Here is a 17,673-nt window from a genome sequence, read left to right as displayed (position 1 = left end):
TTAGATTTAGAAGATAGAGTTGGATGGCACCTCAACACTTGATATAGAAGCTAGGGTTGGATGGAACACCAGGAAAGCACTTGGTGTTTGCATCGTTCCTGCTTCATTGCCTAAATGAAACTGCTGTTGAGAAAATACATAGGCTACCATTGTTGAACTCATTTGAAAATGTTCAATGCCTGGTTGAGCCAAACGCATCTGTTCTCCACGTCAAAGACTCCTAACGAGTATTTAGATCAGGAGTTTTGACTTTACACTTACTTCACTTCATTAAAAGCCAGAGACTGCTAGGCAAAAGTTTTTAATTCTGAAACTGTTGGTGTATACCTGTTATTTATCACATATAGAGTATATATATTTATATATATATATATATATATATATATATATATACAATGCAGGTTTTGGAAAAGATTTATAATGCATGACAAAGGATAACAAGTGCATAATGTTAGCTAAAGAAACAGCACAGCAGAGCAGCTTTTTTGCACCTTTGCTTGTCTATTTGTAATCTGGGACTGAGCAGGGTGATAAGATATAGGGCCTTGTTCACATTAATGCAGTTTCAGATGCAACTTCAGTCGCACATAATTGCACAACATTGGAAAGCACATTATTTTTAGTGGTTCATGCTCACATCAACACAGTGCAGCCCGTTTTTGAAAAAAGTACATGTGCTGATCTGGTGTGCTTGCAGTACGATTTTGGCCCCTTTAGACTTTAATAGAAACGCACCAAAAACACTTGTAAAATGCCTGTACATGTGTTTTTAGTGTGTTTTTGGCAGAGTTTTGTATATAAAATCCAGTCTCCTTCTCCTTCAAATAAAGTGCGGAAAAATTTGTCACTACAAACACACCTACAAACTTGCACTGAAAATCGGATCGAGTCGCAGCTGCATTAATATGAACCTAGCCTTCTATCACTGCCTTGAGAGTGATACATCACTTCACATGTTAAAAGGAGACTGGAGCTCCATCTGCTGGCTGAATAGAAAAATGCTTTATATTATTATATTGATATAAACACATTTATTTTTTTTTTAGTCCTGTCCATTATAAATATTAAAACCTTATGCATTGCCTTTAAAATGAACAGCCTCAGATACAGCAAATCCTGTTCACCTTCTTGGCTCTCCAATGGAATGCATTACTGCTGGATTGGACAGAGCTTAATGATCATCATACAAAAAATATCGCTTTCAAATCGATCCTACGATAATCTGACTGCACAGCTTTCATCCGAAATCTTCCAAAGGGACAAACATGAAAAATGTTCCCGTACGATACCAGATCATTCAATTTTATTTTAATCAGATTCAGTACAGTTTTCGTCCGAAATTACGTTATAAATACATTACATCACTTTGGAATTTTTAATCTGTCGTACGAGAATTTTCATACTTTAGCAACCTATTCGTTTTCGATATGGAGACTAGCATGCACAATAAAAATGGACGATCATTCGTCCGATAATCTCATTGTGTGTACTAGGCTTTACATCCAGTGCCCATTAGCACAAAAACACAGCAAAGAGGACCAAACTCCTTTTGTATTACAATCACGTTGGAAAATGCTAAACTGATTGTATATAAAGCAAGTAAAAAAAATGTATACTGCTAATAAACAGAAAAATCTTGTCACTAATAACATGAAAAAAATGTGTGCACGTCACATTTGCTTGCCCGGTTTGTTGTGAATGGAAAGTGTGAATTGTTTAGGGAAGATTTCTTGTAGGTAAGGTGTAATTCATTATAATACTGTGTCCTAGCAACAGGCATGGTTCCTTTGTGTGAAGCTAGAAAAGGGGGAAGTGATTGGAGGATTATATTCATTTCCTCCTGGTTTTATACAGCTGCTTCTCTAGAAGTCTTGTGAAATTTGATGGTAACGTTACACATACACTCGCTTATTCATAAAAAGATCTGCTTGATTGGTACAGAAAACTGAACACAAAGAACATATTATACCGTCATTTTTGCCAAACAGTAACCTGAGGATTGTTTTGTTTTAGGCGTATTAGGAGTGTTTATTGGTAGATTACCGTCTCGATTAGCTTTTATTCTTTTATTACCGTAGATTACCGTCTCGATTAGCTTTTATTCTTCAGTGTTTTAACAGGATTTAAAAAAATAAAAACCTTCTTATCTCTGAGGGACTAAAAACCTGTTCATAAACAATGAGACTACTCTACTCCTAGATCTGTTGTTTGGAAGATGGCAGGTAATATCCAGTTGGTATAGGTTGGTGAAGGTGTAAAAATTGCTATCCTATCAGCTGGATGTCTCCTGTTGAGTTAGGATGAAGCTGTCCATAGATGGGTCGAAATTCAGCCTGTTCAGAAGGGACCAAGTTTTGATCCATCTATGGGCAGGCTGGATGTACACAAGTCAATCTCTTAATCAATTTCTGTACAACCAGCCTGTTGGGTGGTTTTCACTCAATCAATGCCACCGGCTATATCCCGCAACTCTGATCTTTGTATTCTGACAGCAGGGAGCTGTCACTGCTGTCAGAATACAATAGCTTGCTAGATGGATTCCCTCATCCACACCTGGCGTTTTGATGAGGGAACTAAATATATATTTTTTTTTTCATTCAACCCACTGGTTGAGCAAAGAAAATAAATTAAAATAAATCATCTATTGCTTGCCTAAAGCCAGCTGTAGATGGTTCCAATCTTGGCCAGTTCAGCAAGAACCAACCGATATTCAAACTATGTATGGGCAGGCTGAATGTAAAATGGGTCAACTTGTGTACAACCAGCATGTCCGATATTTGGCATGTGATTATTGCCAGCGGCTTTAGCTGCTAGTAATAATCACTGTGTTCTCCCAGCAGGGACGGCCCCCCTGCCATCTTCCTGCCAGGCGAACACTATAGCTCCAAGAAAGGAATTCCCCCATTACCTTTGGCTGTGTTGATGTTGGAATCGAGCAATTTGCTTTCCTGCAACCCCTAGTAGCAGGATAGATAACCGCACCATCTATAGCCTGCCTTAGTCCTAGTTATTCCACTGCAAACCTGATCACTTTTAAATGTGATATTCTCAACCAGGGTAGCAGAAGTTGCTAGTTGCTCCTTGACCTGCAGCAGACTGATTCTGAATTCGATGACTTCTGCAATACCCCTTGGTAATGCCAATTGCATGACACCAATGATCTTGCATTTTACCCACTGGCCACCAGAGATAGAAGCATTTTTCCATCTGACCGCCAATTAATTGGTTTTGCAGGAGCTCCCCAAACCTCAAAATAATTTATAGTTTCTTTTGGAGTAACAGGTTATGAAAGGCTGTTCTAGATAGTGCTGTGTTGTTATATTGAGCATATCTACCAAATGTCTCTAATTTCACGGGACTTTCCCTCTTTTGGAACCAAACCCCTCTTGTCCTTTTTTCTATCTTCGGTGTCCATCTTTGGCTCGATTTAAGATGACTATGAAGAATACAAAAGTGTTTTACTACACTGAAGTGTTTTATTAACTTTTTAATTATTAATTTTGTTGTTTTAAAAAGCCAAAATAAAGTGAAAATATTTATCAATCCTCATGGTCTGTGTTACCAGAGGGATGGCTGGGAGATGTCATTTGCCTATATCAGTGGTCTCCAAACTGCGGCCCTGGGGTGAGATGTGGCCCCTTGCTTGCCTTTAGAGCTGGCCACTCCTGTCACTGACACCAACAATCAGGCATAATTCCTGCCACTGACACAACCATGGGACACTATTCCTTCTACTGACACCAATGATGGGCCATAATTTCCCCCACCGACAGCAAGAATGGGGCACTATTCCTCCCACTAATACCAATTATGTCTCCTCCTAATACTAAAGATCGGGCATTGTTTACTCCAATTGGGCACAGTCTGGCCCCATTAAAGTCTGAAGGCCAGTAAACTGGCCCTTTGTTTAGAAAGTTTGGAAACCCCTTGCCTATATACTTTGTGTGCTATAACGTGTCCTCTTTCCCATGTCACAAAGTTGGGAGGCATGTATACAGAAACACACAGAGAGACTTTTGTAAATCAAGCCTCCTCACATTTAGTAAATTATTTGTAACAATTTCTTTATTTGTGCCCTTTACTGAAATAAGGGTGCCACCCACAGCAAAGGATTTGCAGTTTCTTTGTGTATCTGTTACCCCTGCACCTGCAATCCTGGGAAACTCAGAGGAAATCATTAAACGTTTTATTCTCGCTAGTTTGTGTGAGGATAGGATTGATATAATTTAGATTTGATTAAGAGCCGGTTCACATTGGGGCGACTCAAAGTCGCCCCGACTTTGAAGCCGCCCCGTGCAGCACGACTTCATCGCGGCTTGCAAACGACTTCTCTAATAGAAGTCAATGCAAGCCGCTCCGAAGTAGCCCCCAAGTAGTGCAGGAACCTTTTTCTAAGTTGAAGCGACTTGAGTCGCTCTGATTAGAACGTGGCATTGTGGCAGTGTGAACGGGGTCTAAAGGTCATGCCATAATAATGTTCTAATATTTCTTTTGATTTGTAGTGGACACCTATAACAAAAAGCTTGATAACTCCTATTTGATTATATGCATGGTTGGCATTTCTGTTGTTCTGTACAATTTAGATTGTCAAGAGATGGAATACTCCTCATACTCATTATCATTTTTTAGATGAATTCTTCTTTCATGGCAATTGTATGAAAAAAAGGAACTGTGTGCTTTCTTAGGACTGTTATATATAAAAAAAAAATATGTAGGAAAGAGGATATTGGATGTGTGTGTTATGGTAGGTCTATTATTTCCATAGTGGTGCGGGTGCTATTCTAGAGAGGAAGGGGGATGCTCTCTACAAACAAATCATGTTTACTTACCAGCAGTGAGCTCCTGTCTGTGGCACTCATGTCTAATGACAGTGACACATGCTTGATAACAGTCTAGAGCTCTACTTGTATGTCTACATGGTTATCAATGACAAGTGCTATGCTTTTGTTATCTGGTTCTTTTCCATCTCTAAAACTGACCAAACACCAGTAGAATTTTGGTTGACCGTTTTCTTTTTCGGAATGTTCCTTTCATTTTCAAAAAGTTAGTAGGATCAAATTAATTATTGTAAAATGTAAAAATTGTACATATTGTAATGTGCATGGTATAAGCACGAAAGAAACATGTTTAATATGTGTGGAATTCCATTCAAGTAGCAGGTTTGGATAACATTTTAAGGGTTTTTGAACAAGATTAGTTGACTCAATAATGGCAAGTTCAAATGCTCTGAAGAACAATTCTTTAGAATTTCCTTATGGAAGTTTAAACAAAATTCTACTGGTATATGGCCAGCTTTGGTTTCCCAGCATCATTTGCATAGATAAAGTGATAAAGAGGTTAAAGCGAAGTCGGTCATACATGGATTGAAATTCATCCGGTTTAGCCGGAAATGGCTGAATTTCAATTTCTGCATGAGCAGGCTGGTTGTAGAGATGGCAATCTGCTGATCTATGTCTGTACAACTGCCCTGTTGAAAAATTTCCTAATGATCTGCGCCGCTGGTTATATCCAGCAGTGCTGATCAGTGTATTCTGACACCAGGGAAGTCGCCCCGACATCTGGATGGGGGAATGGAGTCAATTTTTTTTTTTTTGTTCAACCCACTGTTTGAATGTAAAAAATGGATCATGTATGAGCTGCTTTAGATTGGCTGATTAAACCTAGAGTTAAGCCTAGTACATACCACCACTATTCAACCCAGGGGGTTGAACGAAAAAAACTGACAGCTCAGGTTGGAGCCACTTTACTAACAATCCGATGTTAGTACAACAATCTCCCCTGCTGTGCTATTGTGTTCTGACAGGGGAATGCCAGAACAGTCCAGTTAGTGCTCTCAGCCATTGGCTTGGAGCGCTGATCGGTTGCCGGTCAGCAGACCTTTTCGGTCATGAGTCTTCTGTCAGAACAGCTGCCATACACACAGGCTGAATATCGATCAACATTGGGCTCATGTGTACTAGGCATTAGGGTAACTAAATAAGTTAGTTAGGTAAATAAGAAGGAAATTTGCATTTGTTGAGACGTACAGTGACCATAATATGCATTTCCTTCCCAATTTGTGGTGAAATCTTTGTTTGGCCAAGTCATGATCATTCCTTGTCTTTCGAGTTGAGGAAAGTGGTGGTTCCTATTGGCAGAGCACTATGATTGATCTGCATTTACCTAGAATTGGTTCTCCCACTCATACCCATGGTATGTACTTGGTGGCATCCATAGTCTTTAATGCTGGCCATACACCAGTTGAAAAATCATTCTAACATGTTTTCGAAACACAAACACATGTTCCTAAGAGCAAAGGATATTGCATCATATAATGACTGGATTTTGAATGACAAATCGTTCATTGGACATAAATGAATCAGTTTGTGGTATGTTTTTTGCTTCTGGGTCTTATATGCGCAGTACCAACAGTTCAATTTTTAATGGGAGATAAACACATTAACCTTTCAATCTATTGTCTGTTCAGTAAAAGTTTTCTAAACTTTTCCTTTTGATTTTCTGCCTCAAAAATGTCACAACCAATTTTTGATTTGTGCCCTTTAACTGGACGAAAAGCAGAGAAACTGTCAAAATGACAGATTTTCAAACAATTTTTCATCTAGTCCATCCTTTCTCAACCTTTTTAACACAGAGGAACCCTTGAAATACATTTTTGGTCTCAGGGAACCCCTGCTAAAAATTAACAATCTACAACTCATAACACATTAGTGTGACAGTCAGTGGGAAGAATGCTCCTTACTCTTCTCATCATTGGGAAGAATTAACCCCTTACAGATAGCTAAACGGAACAATGGTGTCATTGGAAACTTATCTGAGAGGCAGAAATTGCCCATTGCTCAAGGAACCCCTAGCAACCTCAGGAGGAACCCTAGGGTTCCACGGAAACCCTGGTTGAGAAACCCTGATCTAGTCTATGGGCATTTATGTCAAACTCATCCTTATCCATTCCAATACAGCACTGCTTTTAAATTGGTTGTATTTTATTACTGCTCTTTGTAACCATGGGTACAAATATGTGAGTTTCAGAACCATTTTCAAAATTGCATAAAGCCTCAGAAAGGAACTCAAAAACGTGTACTGCAGCTTAAAGCTTGATAACTAACACAGTCCAAGACCTAAAAAGGGCGAACTACTATTTTTCTACATTAAAAGAAAACTCACTTTGACTGTAATACAGTGCTTACAATTGCTGCTGATCTCCTGAAAATGCTAGATGACTGACTGCCCGGATTCAATACTTTCAAAGTCACTGACCGGAAAAAAGTATGCAACTAGGGTAAGTGACTCAGGAAACATTGGAGCCGGAGGGACTGGATAATATGCCGGCAAGTAGCATTATCAGAAGCAGGTCAGAAATGACAGAGCCCATATTTCTCCCAGCACAGGATTCCATTAATGTAAAATATTTTACCTTTCTTATACTCAATTCTACGTTTGCCGTCTCAGAGTGTCTTTTTATGTATTTTTATTGCACGTCTTAAAATTTACCAGTTACAGCAACATTTATTCTAATTGTACTTGTAAATCTTCTCACAATTGGCTATTTAAAAAAAAAGTTTCCTTAGTTACCAGATTGACAGTTATAATTATTCTGAACATATGGTAATTACCCTTATGCAAGAGGATTGCTTGACTAAGCCAATTATCATGTATAATCACAATCTAGGAAACCTTTTTGTTCACATAATATTTTCTTATGTCTTTGCAGTGGTTAAATATCAATTCATTGGTGTAATAGGCAGAAGAAAGATTTGTATATAATAAACTAAAAAGGAGAGAGCTTTAGGTCCAGGAATAATAACTAAATCTAAGTATGTAAATCCTTTGTCCTAGAACATAAGTATGGCTTTAAATAAATTAGTCCCTGGTGTGGACAGACAGAGCATTTAACAGCATGCAGTCATTCAGTGAAAGTGAGAATTCGATTTTTATTTTTGTTTGGCTTTTTCTATACCAGAATATGATTTCCCTCAACCTTTTAAATAATGTTTAGAGTTGGAGAAGCCTGGGCTAGGTATTACCTTAAAGTGGTTGTAAAATAATAACTATTTTATGCTTGCCTGCTCATTGCAGTGGTATTGCACAGAGCAACCCTAAACCTCTTCTTCTGAGACCCCCCGGCAGCACTTTGGGCTCCTCTTCATCTGTGTCTGCCCCCATAGCAAGCACTTGCTAGGGTGTCAGATGTATGGGTTTAATCCCGAGCTGGGCTATGTGTGCCCATGGACACACACAGCACCACTTGATTCACCCCCATTCCCTCCTCATAGGATTTGATTGACATTGCCATTGGCTCCTGCTTCTGTCTCTGAGTCTGTGAGCACAGTGCTGAATCAAGATGGGGCTCAGGTAAGTATTTAAGGGGGTTGGGTGGGAGCAGCTTTTTAAAGTTTTTTTTACCTTAATACAGAGAATGTATTGAAGTGATTGTAGAGTCTCGCTTTTCTTTCAATAAAAATAACAAACATGTTATACTTACCTCCTTTGTGCAGTTGGTTTTGCACCGGGCACCCCGGATCCTCCTCTTCTCGGGTCCCTCTTCTGCTCTCCTGGCCCCTCCCTCCTGTTGAGTACCCCCACAGCAAGCAGCTTGCTGTGGAGTCACCCGAGCCGAGTCAAAGCTCCCTGTGTCCATTAAGAAACAGAGCTGTGGCACGGCTCTGCCCCCACTCTCTCCTGGTTGGCTTACTGACTTTGACAGCAGTGGGAGCCAATGGCGCCACTGCTGTGTCTCAGCCAATCAGGAGGGAGACACTCGTAGACATGGCTATACAGAGATGGGGCTAAGGTAAGTATTAGGGGTGCTGAGGAGGCTGCTGCACACAAAAGGTTTTTAATCTTAATGCATAGAATGCATTAAGATAAAAAACCTTCTGACTTACAATTCCAGAACAGTAAAATCAGTCTGTATATGCAGTAAAGGATGCTTTTTATTCTCACTGTTTATCCTCTTCCACTGTCCCCAATCCATCTCCTGATATTTACAGAGCTAGGGGACAGGCTGCACATGTCAAATCGTATGCCATTCGGAGCCTGTTGCCAGGAACGACACCGTCTGAATCAGTGCGATGCCGACTTTGTGGCGTTGCACCGATTCCCAAAAGTAGTCCCTGGACTACTTTTGACAACTTCGGGGGTGATTTCAATGAACATCTGTGCACGAATTCGCACAGATGTCTCTCAAATCACCCCTGAAGTTAGACTGAAATTTCAACCCTGCATTCATTGTGAACCTAGCCTTAAGGCCTGTACACACGATAAGAAAATTGGAAGTAACATTTCGTCCGACGAACGACCTGACTATTTTCAGATCATTAGTATAGTGCTTTTGACAGCCGATTACAAATTTTCGTACATCAAAAACTGAATGTGCAGGCTATAAAATTTTTTATCGTACGTGAACACAACGTCCGATTTTCGTTTAATTATAACAGTCATCTGAAAAAAATCATAAGAGCTCGGAAACGAAAGAATACATAAAAAACAATTCAACACATGACATCACTTCTGAAGTTGAATTCTGTCGTACGTGAATTTTCGTATGAAAATAATCTCTTCACTTTCCATAGACTAGTATGCAACAAAAAATGGACAAAAATTAGTCCGATAATCTGATCGTGTGTACCAGGCTGTAGGGGTTGATTCACTAAAACTGGAGAGTGCAAAATTTGGTGCAGGTGTGCATGGGTGCCAATCAGCTTCTAACTTCAGCTTGTTCAAATAAGCTTTGACAATAAAACCTGGAAGCTGATTGGTTTCTTTGCAGAGCTGCACCAGATTTTGCACTCTCCATTTTTAGTAAATCAACCCCTAGGGCTTTGGATTGAGACACGTAATTTGACCACTTTACGGGAGAACGGCTATGCTTTCCAAGGTGGATGAACCTAAAAGAGCCACAGACTTAAAGCATAACTATACTTTTAATGCGTTTTTGAAACCTGGACTGGTAATTTTAAGACTCAATGGAGTTGCTTTGGGCTATGGGGGTTGGGGGGGTTCAACTTTAAAATGAGAACTGTATCTAAAGCAGTTATGCTTTAAGATGATCCATGCCAAATATGACTACAGATTGAATTACATTTTCATCTCTATGGACACCTGAAGCCACTGCCTATGACTAGCTTGCTGAAGCTTATTTAGAAGCTTACTGGAGCCATTAGAAGCTTTGGAAATAGTAAACACGCTGAAGCCAGTCAGCTCAATATTCTATCTTTTTACTTAATCTGTAAAATAAACAAGAATGGCAAGCCAGGAATGGCTTATGCCTAACAAGAACACACCCTCTTCTCCACAAGAAAGTTTTCAACAAGCTAAAATTTTGAAAATGATGTATGACTTTATAGTTACAATACATAATAGCATATTTAGAACTTTCACTGTTACCTATGCAATACTAGAATTCTACACCGGGGCACCCTGTATACATCTTCTAGATGTAAATATTGGTGGCCAAATCTTTCCGGTTGGTCCACATGGAGGGATCTGTATGAATGCTTTCAAATGATTGCTTCTTCATCTAGCATACACACACTGTTCAGTACTTGTTGCCCCCCCCCCTATGAGACAGTAAGGGGGCTTGCTAGGACACCTCTGTTTATCTCTGATTTAGTGACCTTTTAACTACTCCAGGACCTTCAACTCTAATGTCCTTATAAATGTGGATATGATTGTTCACATTCCATAATAAGAAGATTATTACATTAATAAGTCAGTAGCACTTGTCTTGTGCATGATATAATGTATTACAACTATGTGTGAGCTCAGTTTAAGGTGGAACTAAGGGCCACACTTTTTAAACATTTTTAGAGTAAGGCCCCTTTCACAGGGGGTGGACTCCATTATGATCACCAGGTAATCTGGTCGCTAGTCCCTTGCTATTTAGAGCAGATCTGGAGGATGAGAATTCAATGCAGATCGGACACAGACAGAGCCCGCTCTGCTCTATGGGTGGCCAGGTGTAAACGCTGTTCATTTATACTTGACTGCCCTCTGTGATCCGCCTAGACGGAAGGGGACATATTTCCTTCTCTTCTCTTCCATTTTTTTTTTTAGTAGACCAAATTGTAGGGATGCACCGAAATGAAATTCTTGGCCGAAGCCGAATAATAATGAAATGTTTGGCCGAAGGCCGAATACCGAACGCGGTGTTTCGCATTTTTTCCATTTATTTTGCCAATTTTTTGTCCTCTCTCTTGTCCTCTCATGTCTCTCTCTCTCTCTTGTCCTCTCATGTCTCTCTCTCTCTCTCTCTCTCTCTCTCTTGTCCTCTCATGTCTCTCTCCCTAAATGTTACTGTAGGGAATGGGATTCAGTGCACACTGCAGCCTTGTACCATAGGGTTAATGTTAGTGACACTGTAGGGATTGGGAAGGATGCTGGGAATGGAAATCAGGAAGCATGCAGGCAGCCTTGTAAATTTTAATTGCAGATACAGGGCACTGGGCAGGTCAGGGTTAATATGGTAACATCAATTACTCAGTGACAGTCAGTCACTGTCAGTGTGGACTCGATCAGATTATACAGTGACAGACAGTCTCTCATAGTGGTGGTAGTAGGAGGCTGGAGGTGGACTAGTAGGAGCCTGGAAAGGAGCACAGCCGCATACATACATTACTCACTCGTGCACTGCAGCCCGCCCCACACATTCAGTGAGTCTTACTCTCCTCCCTAGTTTTTTCAATGGCACATTCAGGAAGCCAATCACGCCGTGAGTAGCGGCACAGCGGAACCAATCAGGTGTGCAGGCACGCGTGATTGGTTCGCTGTGCAGCTAATCACGGCGTGATTGGCTTCCTGAATGTGCCATTGAAAAAACTAGGGAGGAGAGTAAGACTCACTGAATGTGTGGGGCGGGCTGCAGTGCACGAGTGAGTAATGTATGTATGCTCACCGCTGAAGTGTCCCGGCTTCCCCTGCCTAACACGGAAGTCTGTGAGTCCTCCTGTCCTCCTCCGAGTCCCTTCCCCCTGTAAATATCGTGACCTCGGCGATATGAATATCGCCTACGGCCACAGAACGATAGTCGATATCATATCGACTATCGTTCAGCCCTATTGTTCGGCACAAAATTATTCGGCCTTTTGACTTATTCGGCCGAACACCGAAAGTGCTATTTTTTCTATTTTCGGCCGAATAATGTTCGGCCGCCGAATATTCGTTGCATCCCTACCAAATTGGGTTGCAGGTGGGCAGGTGTAAACAGACACAACTCAAAGAGGTGCATGGACTGTCTGATTAGGGCAGCCTGAAAAACTGACAAGCTGACCTGATCGGGCCGGTCGTGTAAAGGGGGAGGGGTATAACCCTTGTCAGGTTATAACCCCCCCCCCCCACAACAGGGAAGTCCCCTTAAAGAGAAAAATCCCTGGTAGTCACCAGGTTCACCAGAATTAGTGTTCTAATGTCAAAAAGATTTCCCCCCTATTCCTTTTCTGGTGACTTTTCAAAATTTGGAATTTTCTTTTATTTTCATTTTTGGTGATAATGGTCACCAGGACAAACAGAGAGGGTAAATCTCTATAATGGAGAAACAGACAGACCCAAAGTGTTCTAATCCCTCTCCACTAAAAAAAATTTTTGCCTTTAGATATACTTTAATTGTTACTGATACTCTGTCTACATTGAAATTACAGAGCATATGGTGTTTCGACACTTTTAGAAGAGATCATTCTACAGATTTAGGATTACATCTATTTTAATAAAGCGGTAGTAAACCGCAGACTTTCAAAATAAAAAAATCTCCTGCAAGGCAATGGCATATTATAAAATACGTGCCTTAGAATGAAGCCCTCCAGTAGTGCGCTGTCACTGCTGACAGGGCTTCCTTCCGGGTTCGCAGGCTCCGTTCCTGTGAATGGCTGAGCCAAGCTGACGTAACTGCCGCGCATGTGCACGGGAGTCATAGTTTACGACACCAAGCTCTGAAGGGGCGGCATACTAGTGCTGGTGACATCATCGGCTGCATTCAGTGTGAATATATCCTAAACACTGCAAGTTTAAGAGATTTTCACTGTACCTACAGGTAAGCCTTATTATAGGCTTACCTGTAGGTACAAGTTCAAAAGTGGAGTTTATTACCACTTCAAGTACTTTCTTAGCTTTTCAGAATTCTCTGCAGCCTAGTTTTAACACAAAATCAATGCATATTTACCTTAACTGGTTAGTTGTAAAGTGAAAGGAAGCTTCAGCCTACAAACCTTTTAGATCTCTCTTATGTCAGTTATTTAGTTCTGATTAATCTTCTCTAGTAAAGCCATCTGTGGACATGGTCCTGCTAATAACTATTAGGGATGTTGCTGCATAATCTCAGATTAGGATTAATTGATAAAGGAGAACTGACTAGGATCACTAAAGCACTTGCTTTAGAAAAGGACATTGAATGTTGACCACCAATCCAAGTACAAAGTACGATGGAGTTTTCATGGAACAAAATATATAAGCCATTTTCTTTTAAGAAGGTTGTATAACCTAGTGAATGAAATTTGTATTTTTCACTATATTTTAGTCTTTTCTCTACAAAATGAAAAAAGACAGATACTGGGAAAGACAACAGTGGATAGAGTTGAAGGATGCAGGTTATTGAAGGAATCTATGATCTCTGAAGCTGCCCTGCTCCTTTTGTCTTTGGATTTGTGAACATAAAAAAGGAAAAGCTGAGCCACTCCTGCTTTGGCCTCCCACTGGGAATAGCAGGCCATCCTCGGCTTTGGGAACATTTCAGAATGATTGCATACATTCATTGCTTGCCTGCAGACCCAATGGTGGGCTGCCTACACAGAGTCAAGTGGCAGGCCTATTGCGATGAGGAAGACCAGGAACTCATCCCACTCTACACTGTCAAAATGGGAAATTCTGTCACCAAGAAGCACAACAGGAAAAAGTTACCCATTGAGGATGGAAATGAGTTCTGGCCAAGTAAGAATATCATTTAGCAAAATAGTGGTTTATTTAATTTAATACATGTATTATATGTAAGCATTATAGTGCAGATTATATCATGTTGGCCTATTATGTAGCATTTATTATTGTAGTAGGGGTGCGTGTGAGCTGAATGGGGTCTGTGTTTGATTTTTAATTAATATTATTCTGAGCAATTTATTTACAAATGAGGTTTTTTAAATGGCCTGATATAAATCTGATGTGTCTGTGATAGTACTACATTCTTTGGCAGTTAATGACAGATCTGTTTGACAGAAGACCAGGATGAATGTATCAAAATAGCAGATCTAGAGCAGTAAATTGTTCAATGCATACACAGGAAACAACTTGTAAAATCGGTGTTTATCACATATTTATTAATGCCTTCTTTAGGTTAAATTGATTGCTTAGATCGTCTGATACTGACGTGCCACTGCATGAAAAAGAGCATGTAAGTTCCTTGTAAGTCTTGTGTGTCATGCAGCAGATGAAAACTTTCCTCTTTCAATGTATAAGGTGATGGCGTTTAAATAGATTCTATAGTTTTCATCACATAATATAATAAGATGAATTAGATGCAGGCTAGCTGCTGAAATCCTTGCCTAGGCTCTGGTGCACCGTTACAGCTGAGAGATGGAGGGGGAGTGGGAGGAGGAGGGGTAAATGAATGAGCTCAGCTGGTTGCTTTTAGGTGTATGGGCCAGCTCTCTTTATGTGCTTTGCTCTCTAATATATATCCTGCTGCTCTTATAGTGGATGCTCAGGAAGCCATGAGAGAAACCAGCATATAGGATAGAAAGCCTCCTTCCAACAACCTACTGAGATGGTGGAACCAGACTCTGTAATAATGGGCAAACCAAGAACCCATGAGTGTTTTGGCATGATGCCCTTGCTGATTAGTAGGACCATTACAATCAAATGTGTTTGTTCGGGAAAATTTGTTTAATTCGTTTTCTTTAATTTTTTCCATAAGAAGAATGGCTTTTGTTTTTTTTCATGGGCAGCATCCCAATTATTCTATGATTCTTAATAATGGATGATGATGCTGATATAGTTAAAATAAGTAGTCATTTTTTTTTTATTGTGGCAAAGCTTCTCAGATACAACATATCAAGCCGTCTCATAAAATCTTCCGGTCTTATCAAAAATACAATAAGTCAATACATAGTTCACATATACGAATGACAGGAAAGAGATAAAACCAATGAATAAGCTAATGCCTCGTACACACGCACAGATTGTTGGCCGTAAATTGTCGGCCAACGTCTGATCGGCCGATTGTAGGCTTGTTAGTATGATGCTTCCGACAACCAACTGCGAATTTTCGGCCGAAAAAAATCTGGTGTGCATGCTATAAAATTTTTGTTGGCCAACAACAGAACGGCCGATTGTTCCTCAGTCAGTACAGATTTTGGCAGACAAAAATCAGATGAGCAAGACTGGGCATGCTCAGAGAAGAAAAAACACACGGAAAGTCAACCATCACATGACATCACTTCTGAAGTTGGTTTTTGTTGGCCAACAAAAGTCCAGTGCGAGTCTAGAGCACATTTCAACCAAAAAACAACACTGGACAAAAGACGGCCGATCGGTCGGCCAACAATCTGTGCGTGTGTACGGGGCATAAGCTGACTATATGTACACAGCTTTGCATTTACTACATGATCTAAATCAGCGAAACCAAGGGGCCATAAGGCCCAAAAGTAATCATAAGTAGTCCTTTTTGGACAATGTATCTAAAGAAAGAGTTGTTCTTGATGATTGATCTATTTAATGTTATATGGGAAAATGAAAGCTGATTTTTTTTTGCTCTAGACAACAAGACGGTCTAGGGAAATGAGCAACCAAGATCCCAGCTATCATTCTTTTAATATAGGTCAAAATAGTGGAACACAGATTGGCCATCATTCTATGGCTTTAGCCTTCTCAAACACTTTACATTCCTCCCGTCTCCAGTTATATTTAATGAGGGCTTTCTTTGTGAGTCTAGAAATAAACAGCCAACCAATTCCAAGGATGTTATCATAATCAACATCTAGTTTTTCTTATATCCTATATAACAGTGATGTGTGTCCCACTGCCATAATAGCACTTTATTTTAATATAGCATGTTGTAAGCTTTCCTGTCAGAACACATGAACTTTAACCTTGTTCATGGGAAGACAAGCCCCTCTTTCAGTTTTCATTTGTAAGGATTCACTGGTCCTCCTGAATAGCACTCAGTAAAAAAAAAGAAGGAAAGAATAATGGAGGAGAGCACTTTCTGCTGAGGCATGCCTAGCTTTCTCTCTGTGTTCCAGAAGAATGAGCTATGTGAGCCAATGCTGCTTTAGGAATAAGAATGGATTAAAAGGAAAGTTCTCTGGGCACAAAGGCTGTTGACATGCTACTGTTTGAGGATTAAGGTGGATAAAATGGGACTGTAAGCATTATTCTGTGGGTGCCCCTCTGAGAGTTGTGCCTCGCATTCAACATCTTTTGTACTTTCAATTGCTTTTAAATGCATTCAAATATTCCTTTTTGTTCTAACTTTAGCAGAAAAAAGTAAACATGACATTTCCTAGAAGTACTGTCATGCTACATTGACAGAAGCTCTGTAACATCCAGCTCTTGAATAGGCTTGGAAGTAATAAAATGATTTACCTTGTGTTACAAACTGCGGTACAATCATTAAGATAACATCCCTGTGTGCTAATTCCATCAAATATCAATGCATTATCATTTGCTTTCCTCTCCCCAGCTGCTTCCTCTCATTGATTGCCTCTGGAGGCTCAGATGTGGCATCTCGAATACATTGACAGGTTTTCTGCATATGATTTCATGTTGGAAAGTGCTACCTCTAGGGGATTGGATGTCATCAAATCCTTTGATTATCCTACTGGAAAATTAAAGGTTGTGTCCTTCTTGGAAGGCTGTTTTTGTAAAAATAAATGTAAAATTTCAGCTTTGTAAACCTTGATGGTATCTTGGTGGTTACTTGTATATATTTCCTGTTATAGTGCATTCAGTTATTGCTGTGATATACTTTGGAATTTCTGTTATTGTTGCAGATGGCATCATGTTGGGTAATGCAGAAAGCTGATGAGGTGATTGGAGTCAGGTGCATGTTGAAGCATTTAGCTGGTTACAGATGGATCAAAATTCAGCCGGTTCAGTAGGGGATGGCCAAAATTCACTCTATGTGTAGCCCTCCCTGTTTGACAGAAGCTGATTGTTAGAATGGCTTCTGTCGAATGGACCTGCTGGAAAACATTCTTCGATCAGTGGCTTGCAGCTAATGAGCTGCAGCCCTGATCAGTCTATTCTGACAGTGACGTCCCGCATCCACATCACTTGTGTAGATGCAGGAATCTGTCAGCTAGTCCTGGTCTTTCAGTTAGAACTATGAAAGAGATCTAGGTTTGTGTTTAGGAGTTGATGACATTAAAATTATTGCTTGGAGTTCAGTAGGGGATGGCCAAAATTCACTCTATGTGTAGCCCTCCCTGTTTGACAGAAGCTGATTGTTAGAATGGCTTCTGTCGAATGAACCTGCTGGAAAACATTCTTCGATCAGTGGCTTGCAGCTAATCAGCTGCAGCCCTGATCAGTGTATTCTGACAGTGGAGAGTTCCACATCCACATCACTTGTGTAGATGCAGGAATCTGTCAGCTAGTCCTGGTCTTTCAGTTAGAACTATGAAAGAGATCTAGGTTTGTGTTGAGGAGTTGATGGCATTAAAATTATTGCTTGGAGTTCAGTAGGGGATGGCCAAA

At 40.2% G+C, this 17,673-nt stretch overlaps 1 protein-coding gene across 5 annotated transcripts in view; it reads left to right on the top strand.

The window, feature by feature from the left end:
• The window catches only part of NHSL1 (NHS like 1), a 331,325-nt gene that overhangs the window by 228,794 nt on the left and 84,858 nt on the right, over positions 1–17,673 (top strand). Inside the window, exon 1 of one of the 5 annotated variants that reach the window (XM_082249100.1) lies at positions 13,811–13,914. The exons of the other annotated variants lie outside the window; for them this stretch is intronic. Within the exon in view, the coding sequence (XP_082105226.1) occupies positions 13,842–13,914 (73 nt within the window). The 5' untranslated portion in view covers positions 13,811–13,841. Of the gene's footprint in view, positions 1–13,810; positions 13,915–17,673 lie in introns of those variants that run through there. 5 annotated transcript variants of the gene reach the window in all.

The sequence above is a fragment of the Pelophylax lessonae genome (assembly GCF_965119305.1).
Source record: "Pelophylax lessonae genome assembly, chromosome: 3".
Taxonomy (NCBI): Eukaryota; Metazoa; Chordata; class Amphibia; order Anura; family Ranidae; genus Pelophylax; species Pelophylax lessonae.
The sequence above is the reverse complement of the archived record's forward strand: the minus strand, read 5'-3'. Positions and strand labels throughout refer to the sequence as shown.